The sequence below is a fragment of the Mucor mucedo genome (assembly GCF_025094135.1).
Source record: "Mucor mucedo strain NRRL 3635 chromosome Unknown EV154scaffold_15, whole genome shotgun sequence".
Lineage (NCBI taxonomy): Eukaryota > Fungi > Mucoromycota > Mucoromycetes > Mucorales > Mucoraceae > Mucor > Mucor mucedo.
In genome coordinates, this window is record NW_026252299.1 from 304,072 (window position 1) to 313,504 (window position 9,433).

At 39.5% G+C, this 9,433-nt stretch overlaps 1 protein-coding gene across 1 annotated transcript; it reads right to left on the minus strand.

Annotated features, from left to right (window-relative positions):
- Positions 1-6,047: 6,047 nt before the first annotated feature.
- EV154DRAFT_478133 (uncharacterized protein) lies at positions 6,048-6,437 on the minus strand (the record flags this gene model as incomplete). Its single annotated transcript, XM_051598163.1, has 1 exon — positions 6,048-6,437. One exon carries the CDS (start codon positions 6,435-6,437, stop codon positions 6,048-6,050), a length of 390 nt encoding a protein of 129 aa, XP_051461154.1.
- Positions 6,438-9,433: the final 2,996 nt, after the last annotated feature.

Consider the following 9,433-nt stretch of genomic DNA (forward strand, 5'->3'; position numbering starts at 1 on the left):
TGAAGCTTGATTGTGGGTAACGATTTTGGAAACTCAAAATTGCTGAATAGCATACGGAACAGATCAAGTAATTTGTGTGTAGCGATGATAGTCAAGAAGTCCATTTGGAATATAAGTACAAAACAACAAATAAACAAGTAAGTGGGATCTTGTGGTATTCTGGGATGATTATTTTGTTGGACTACGATTGTTTTAATAAAGTTGCAAATATTTATTCCAAATTCAAGCCTACCTTTTTTTATGATAAATTTTTCACCTTGATCATCCAAATCATCTAGCATTTTAAAAACTTCATCGGTCCAATATATCTCACTGCTGCTTTCGACAATGACCTGATTTTCATTATCATCATCTGCATCAATGCTGCAGGATTGATCAAAAAATAAAGCCCTCTTCATAATCGCGCTCATCATCTTGAAATATTATATTACTCAGCGTCATGTTATAAATCAATTTTTTGTATGCGTACCTGAAGAGCATTCATCTTAAAAATGGTTATCAAGTGATATTAACATGTGCAAACTCTGCTTCAATAACAGATACGTTCAAACGTGAAAATTCTAAGCTGGCGTCATCTATTAAAATTTCTGTTGGTATAGATTATAGTTTGTTGCAGTTAAATATCTGATGAGAATTACACACTTTTTTTCAGTTCATCCAAACCCCTTTTGGAAGCTGCCGCCTTTTGGCATGACTCCTCGTACACTTGTTTTTCGGCATGTCGTGTAGCAGTATTAATAGGAGCTGAGCAACCTGGATGACAAATCTTTATCCTTTTTTTGTAGAAGACATTATGATAGCTGATGGAATTCGTACCCGGTTTTTGTTTGCTTTATATATAGGGAGACAAAGACGTCCCCAATATACCAATAGAACATTTACTGACACATGGTCACACTAAGGCGGATTAGTTGTTAATGCAACTATTCCAAAGGCCGCGAGTGGTACACAACTCCCATCGTACCCTTTTTTTTTCATGCATAATGAAACGACATACTCAAGCAACATTAACCCGCCATTTGTTTTCCAGGAACTGATACAATTGGCTTTGGTCATCGGTGTTGTTCTATTTAAACAAAACCGATACTATTGCGGCATGTCGGTTATATCAGGACTTTGCGTTTTTAACACTGTGGTTATGACTTAAGCGTGGTCCGGTAGTAAAAAAAAAAAATATGGCCTTAAGCCCCGTTGTGACTGAAGCGTGGCCCCGTTGTAAAAAAAATGGCCTTAAGCCACGTTTTGACTTAAGCGTAGGCCCGTTGGGATCTAAGCGCAAGCCCGTTGTGAATTAAGCGGTATCCTGTTGTAAATAAAAATTGGGTTTTAAGCTCCGTTAGGACTTAAACGTAGGATCGCTTTGACTTACGCGTAAGCCCGTTGTGAATTAAGCGTGATCCCGTTGTAAAAAAAAAATTTGACATTAACCACCGTTGTGAATTAAGCGTGATCCCGTTGTAAGAAAAAAAATATGACATTAAGCCCCGTTGTGAATTAAGCTGTGTCCCGTTGTAAAAAAAAAAAAAAATGACATTAAGCCCCGTTGTGAATTAAGCGTGATCCCGTTGTAAAAAAAATATATGGTCGTAAGCCCCGTTGTGAATTAACAACGGGACACCGCTCAATTCACAACGGGGCTTAAGGCCATATTTTTTTTTACAACGGGACACCGCTCAATTCACAACGGGCTTAAGGCCATATTTTTTGTTTACAACGGGACACAGCTTAATTCACAACGGGGCTTAAGGCCATATTTTTTTTTACAACGGGATCACGCTTAATCCACAACGGGGCTTAAGGCCATATTTTTTTTTTTACAACGGGACACCGCTTAATTCACAACGGGGCTTAAGGCCATGTTTTTTTTTACAACGGGATCACGCTCAATTCACAACGGGCTTAAGGCCATATTTTTTGTTTACAACGGGACACAGCTTAATTCACAACGGGGCTTAAGGCCATATTTTTTTTTACAACGGGATCACGCTCAATCCACAACGGGGCTTAAGGCCATATTTTTTTTTTTACAACGGGACACCGCTTAATTCACAACGGGGCTTAAGGCCATATTTTTTTTTACAACGGGACACCGCTTAATTCACAACGGGCTTAAGGCCATATTTTTTGTTTACAACGGGACACCGCTTAATTCACAACGGGGCTTAAGGCCATTTTTTTTTTCAACGGGACACAGCTTAATTCACAACGGGGCTTAAGGCCATATTTTTTTTTACAACGGGACACCGCTTAATTCACAACGGGCTTAAGGCCATATTTTTTGTTTACAACGGGACACCGCTTAATTCACAATGGGGCTTAAGGCCATATTTTTTTTTTTTACAACGGGACACCGCTTAATTCACAACGTGGCTTAATGTCATATTTTATTTTTTTACAACGGGATCACGCTTAATTCACAACGGGGCTTAAGGCCATTTTTTTTTACAACGGGATCACGCTTAATTCACAACGGGGCTTAATGTCATATTTTTTTTTACAACGGGATCGCGCTAAATTCACAACGGGCTTACGCGATCCTACGCTAAAGTCATAACGGAGCTTAAAACCCAATTTATTTTTTACAACGGGACACCGCTTAATTCACAACGGGGCTTAAGGCCATATTTTTTTTTACAACGGGATCACGCTTAATCCACAACGGGGCTCAAGGCCATATTTTTTTTTTTACAACGGGACACCGCTTAATTCACAACGGGGCTTAAGGCCATGTTTTTTTTTACAACGGGATCACGCTCAATTCACAACGGGCTTAAGGCCATATTTTTTGTTTACAACGGGACACAGCTTAATTCACAACGGGGCTTAAGGCCATATTTTTTTTTACAACGGGATCACGCTTAATCCACAACGGGGCTTAAGGCCATATTTTTTTTTTTACAACGGGACACCGCTTAATTCACAGCGGGGCTTAATGTCATATTTTTTTTTACAACGGGATCGCGCTAAATTGACAACGGGCTTACGCGATCCTACGCTAAAGTCATAACGGAGCTTAAAACCCAATTTATTTTTTACAACGGGACACCGCTTAATTCACAACGGGGCTTAAGGCCATATTTTTTTTTACAACGGGACACCGCTTAATTCACAACGGGGCTTAAGGCCATATTTTTTTTTACAACGGGACACCGCTCAATTCACAACGGGGCTTAAGGCCATATTTTTTTTTACAACGGGACACCGCTTAATTCACAACGGGGCTTACGACCATATTTTTTTTTTACAACGGGATCACGCTTAATTCACAACGGGGCTTAAGGCCATATTTTTTTTTTTACAACGGGACACCGCTTAATTCACAGCGGGGCTTAATGTCATATTTTTTTTTACAACGGGATCGCGCTAAATTGACAACGGGCTTACGCGATCCTACGCTAAAGTCATAACGGAGCTTAAAACCCAATTTATTTTTTACAACGGGACACCGCTTAATTCACAACGGGGCTTAAGGCCATATTTTTTTTTACAACGGGATCACGCTTAATCCACAACGGGGCTCAAGGCCATATTTTTTTTTTTACAACGGGACACCGCTTAATTCACAACGGGGCTTAAGGCCATGTTTTTTTTTACAACGGGATCACGCTCAATTCACAACGGGCTTAAGGCCATATTTTTTTTTACAACGGGACACCGCTTAATTCACAACGGGGCTTAAGGCCATATTTTTTTTACAACGGGACACCGCTTAATTCACAACGGGCTTAAGGCCATATTTTTTTTACAACGGGACACCGCTTAATTCACAACGGGGCTTACGACCATATTTTTTTTTTACAACGGGATCACGCTTAATTCACAACGGGGCTTAAGGCCATATTTTTTTTTTTACAACGGGACACCGCTTAATTCACAGCGGGGCTTAATGTCATATTTTTTTTTACAACGGGATCGCGCTAAATTGACAACGGGCTTACGCGATCCTACGCTAAAGTCATAACGGAGCTTAAAACCCAATTTATTTTTTACAACGGGACACCGCTTAATTCACAACGGGGCTTAAGGCCATATTTTTTTTTACAACGGGATCACGCTTAATCCACAACGGGGCTCAAGGCCATATTTTTTTTTTACAACGGGACACCGCTTAATTCACAACGGGGCTTAAGGCCATGTTTTTTTTTACAACGGGATCACGCTCAATTCACAACGGGCTTAAGGCCATATTTTTTGTTTACAACGGGACACAGCTTAATTCACAACGGGGCTTAAGGCCATATTTTTTTTTACAACGGGATCACGCTTAATCCACAACGGGGCTTAAGGCCATATTTTTTTTTTTACAACGGGACACCGCTTAATTCACAGCGGGGCTTAATGTCATATTTTTTTTTACAACGGGATCGCGCTAAATTGACAACGGGCTTACGCGATCCTACGCTAAAGTCATAACGGAGCTTAAAACCCAATTTATTTTTTACAACGGGACACCGCTTAATTCACAACGGGGCTTAAGGCCATATTTTTTTTTACAACGGGACACCGCTTAATTCACAACGGGGCTTAAGGCCATATTTTTTTTTACAACGGGACACCGCTTAATTCACAACGGGCTTAAGGCCATATTTTTTTTACAACGGGACACCGCTTAATTCACAACGGGGCTTACGACCATATTTTTTTTACAACGGGATCACGCTTAATTCACAACGGGGCTTAAGGCCATATTTTTTTTTTTACAACGGGACACCGCTTAATTCACAACGGGGCTTAAGGCCATATTTTTTTTTACAACGGGATCACGCTTAATCCACAACGGGGCTTAAGGCCATATTTTTTTTTTTACAACGGGACACCGCTTAATTCACAGCGGGGCTTAATGTCATATTTTTTTTATAACGGGATCGCGCTAAATTGACAACGGGCTTACGCGATCCTACGCTAAAGTCATAACGGAGCTTAAAACCCAATTTATTTTTTACAACGGGACACCGCTTAATTCACAACGGGGCTTAAGGCCATATTTTTTTTTACAACGGGACACCGCTTAATTCACAACGGGGCTTAAGGCCATATTTTTTTTTACAACGGGACACCGCTTAATTCACAACGGGCTTAAGGCCATATTTTTTTTTACAACGGGACACCGCTTAATTCACAACGGGGCTTACGACCATATTTTTTTTTACAACGGGATCACGCTTAATTCACAACGGGGCTTAAGGCCATATTTTTTTTTTTACAACGGGACACCGCTTAATTCACAGCGGGGCTTAATGTCATATTTTTTTTTACAACGGGATCGCGCTAAATTGACAACGGGCTTACGCGATCCTACGCTAAAGTCATAACGGAGCTTAAAACCCAATTTATTTTTTACAACGGGACACCGCTTAATTCACAACGGGGCTTAAGGCCATATTTTTTTTTACAACGGGACACCGCTTAATTCACAACGGGGCTTAAGGCCATATTTTTTTTTACAACGGGACACCGCTTAATTCACAACGGGGCTTACGACCATATTTTTTTTTTACAACGGGACACCGCTTAATTCACAACGGGGCTTAAGGCCATATTTTTTTTTACAACGGGACACCGCTTAATTCACAACGGGGCTTAAGGCCATATTTTTTTTTACAACGGGACACCGCTTAATTCACAACGGGGCTTACGACCATATTTTTTTTTTACAACGGGATCACGCTTAATTCACAACGGGGCTTAAGGCCATATTTTTTTTTTTACAACGGGACACCGCTTAATTCACAACGGGGCTTAAGGCCATATTTTTTTTTACAACGGGACACCGCTTAATTCACAACGGGCTTAAGGCCATATTTTTTGTTTACAACGGGACACCGCTTAATTCACAACGGGGCTTAAGGCCATTTTTTTTTACAACGGGACACAGCTTAATTCACAACGGGGCTTAAGGCCATATTTTTTTTTACAACGGGACACCGCTTAATTCACAACGGGCTTAAGGCCATATTTTTTGTTTACAACGGGACACCGCTTAATTCACAATGGGGCTTAAGGCCATATTTTTTTTTACAACGGGGCTTAAGGCCATATTTTTTTTTTTACAACGGGACACCGCTTAATTCACAACGGGGCTTAAGGCCATATTTTTTGTTTACAACGGGACACCGCTGAACAAAAAATATGGCCTTAAGCCCGTTGTGAATTAAGCGGTGTCCCGTTGTAAAAAAAAAAAAAAAAACTTTTTTCTTTCGCTTTAAAAACATGACGGTACCCTCAACATCTTTTGAGAACCATAATCCTGGCTCTTCAAAGACACTAACACGCTCTTTTCGAGATGTGGCTGCACAAGCCTTACCACCTCGAGCATACCGAAACAATCCCAATTCGAAATATCGAATTACCGACTCTCTTGGAGACACATCTTCAAACCCATTACTGACCTTAAAGATCAAAAACCAGCTATTCATCGTAACAGTAGTGTTAAACATGCCGTCTTTTACTTTGTTGAAAAAGAATTTTTAAATTTAATACCTGATTTTAAAAAAGCACGTAATGTGCGTTTTCCTTTTGGTACCTGTCTCGGTACTCATGACACTGATGACAGTCAGGGCAAACTTATCGAAGTCATTTTGGATGGCCAATCGGCTGTCGACGATGCAGTAAACAATCCTATTGTTACTGGGCACGACAGAAAGTTTCAGGCCCTCAGGACAACATCATTTTGAAGGTCTATCTTTTAAAATTAACTTTCTTGCCCAGCCTCAACAAGGTCTTAGTAACACCCACCTACACTATTAGTGCCGAAGATATGGATGAAACAACTGGCATCAAACCCAGTCCCACCCTTGACGAAATAACCCACGAGGAGACCCGTCATCCTCGTACTTCCCAATCAATTACGTTGGTATCCGATAACGAATCTATGATGGACGTTTCGGAGGACGATGCGGATGGGTTAACAGATGTCGAAGAGCTTCCCATGGTAGCCAATAATATATTAGTTATTGTTGAAGAACAAATTACCAACAAAGCCAGTAACCCGAAGACGACGTTTGCTAAAGTTCCCATTTCTACTATAAGCAACAAATGAGTCTCTCCTCGAGCTAATAAAGGTGTCGCTGCTGTAAAATATGACCCTTCCTCCTCTTCACCGACATCTTCCTTCCGGAACACATCTGCCTGATGAGGGGGCAGATTTAAATATCTCCAACATTTTTATTTAAGAAAAAAAAATCTATATTACTTTATGAATCTACATAATTCAAATTACACTACCACCACTAATCCTCGTCCTACTACAACAACAGGATCAACATCTTCTTCTCTTCCTCCAATTAACCAAGATCCATTCTTGGCCCGCTCTTTCCTTTCAAGTACCATTAGGATCGCTATTAAACTGTCGCTGTCTTGTCAAAATCAATGAACCCTCTTGTCGTCAAGACTTTATTCATTTTCTGCGTAAACAAAACCCACCTCTAGATATCATTACTTTACAAGAAACACACGCTTCCACTACTGAACTGAAGCTAATTCTTGATAATCTATTCCAAACTTAACAAACAGTCTGGAGCAAGCAACTAACTCCTGATTTAATAACAATTGATCAACGGGTGATAAAGTGTACTATTACTCATTCTCAATGTACCTTTGATCCTATAACTATTGTTACCATTTATGCTCCGGCACAACTCTCTGAACGTCAACAATTTTTTTCTCGTATCACCGAGATGCCTATAATTCGTTCCAGAGAAGATACTCCCTCCGTCAACTTATCTAGTAATTCTTCAACTTTACCCTCTCGAACGATCATTACTGGGGATTTTAATTATAACCTGCGCGATGTCTCCACCTCTTTGAATGGACAACAGGCTCTAAGTAATCACCAATTTCGCTGCAATCAAACGCTTCAATCCAATTTTCTGAACTGCCTAGACTCACCTACTGATATAGCGCTAGTACGGATTTAAATTTAAAAAGGGACAATTATTATTATACAACAATTGTGATAGTGAGCATCAGACTTTTAGTTGTCAACTTAGTTTTATTATTTATTAAGAATATTTCTGAAGTGATCTTAGACGATAAAATATATGGATAAGACAAATAGATGTAAATCGATAATAATACAGTGAGAGATGAGAAGAGAATATAATTCTTAGATGTAAAAGATTAAAGAGTTTACGACGGGTTTATGTAAGAAGATGATGTGATTGTATAATTTACAATGGACAACAAACAGCAACAAAAAGCGGAGGAAATACTACTTAGTATCAATTACAAGATAAATCCCAAATTTAGGTGAAGACAAAACTCAAGAATATTTATTAAAAATGCAAAAAAAAATAAGAGTATTTATAGGAAAGATCTTATCCTGTGTAATAACAAGCCATATTATTATTGGCTGCAATATTACTATATCACCCACATTTCGAAGAGGTCAACAAATGTCAACCATAGACTACATATATTCGACTTCCGATTTATACTTTGATAAGATCAAATCCAATGTGGAATTTATATCACCTGCATGGACTGACCACGCTCTATTAACTTTTTCGTTTAAGTGTCTTTGTACACATTCAAGAAAAGGACTTTAGAGAGCCAATCCAGCCTTAGTTTCGAATCCCAGATTTTCAGATTCCATGTATCAAGAGATTGATAAAATTTGCTCAACATTTCGTCACGATCTTAGCCCTAAGCTTCGATGGGATCGTATTAAGGATATAGTTCAAACAGTTGCTTGTAAAACTGGCCGCCATCATGCTAATTGGCGTAAAAAAACATTTAGATGTGTTACAGTTAAAACGAACCTCGATCCTCAATAATTCGTCACTGACTACAGCTGCCCTACAATTCAAACTTTCCAAAGTGGAAGCGAAAATTCAGGGACTACAAGAGGAAATGTCTACCAATGACTCTTTACGATCACAAAAAATTTGGAGGGAAACAGGTGAATCTTCGCCTTCTTTTCTGAAACGCTCTATTACTACTCGCCCTACCAAAAGTTTCATTCCGGAATTACTACATCCAATTACATCAGCATCCTGTACAACTATAGAAGCTCTGACTGATGTAGCTCAATCATTCTATCAAAGTTTATACATTCCAGATGACACCAACTTAAACGCAATTGATCTGCTAGCTGAGACTATTCACTCTAGTTCGGTACTTGACGAAAGTCAAAGTGAGCATCTCTTAACTGAATTTTCAAAAGATGATTTACTGGACGCTGCTAAACGCACTCCTCCACAAAGTAGCCCTGGTATAGATGGCATTCCATATCAAATCCTATTCCATATGTTACATAACGCTGCTGCATTACGGGTGGCTATCCAGGTTTACAATGATGCTCTATTCAAAAGTATTTTTCCTCCCAGCTGGCACAAGACGTGTATGATCCTCCTTCCTAAAAAAGGTGATCTCACAAATCTCAGTAACCATCGACCAATCAGCCTTATCAACACAGATGCCAAGCTCTTTACTT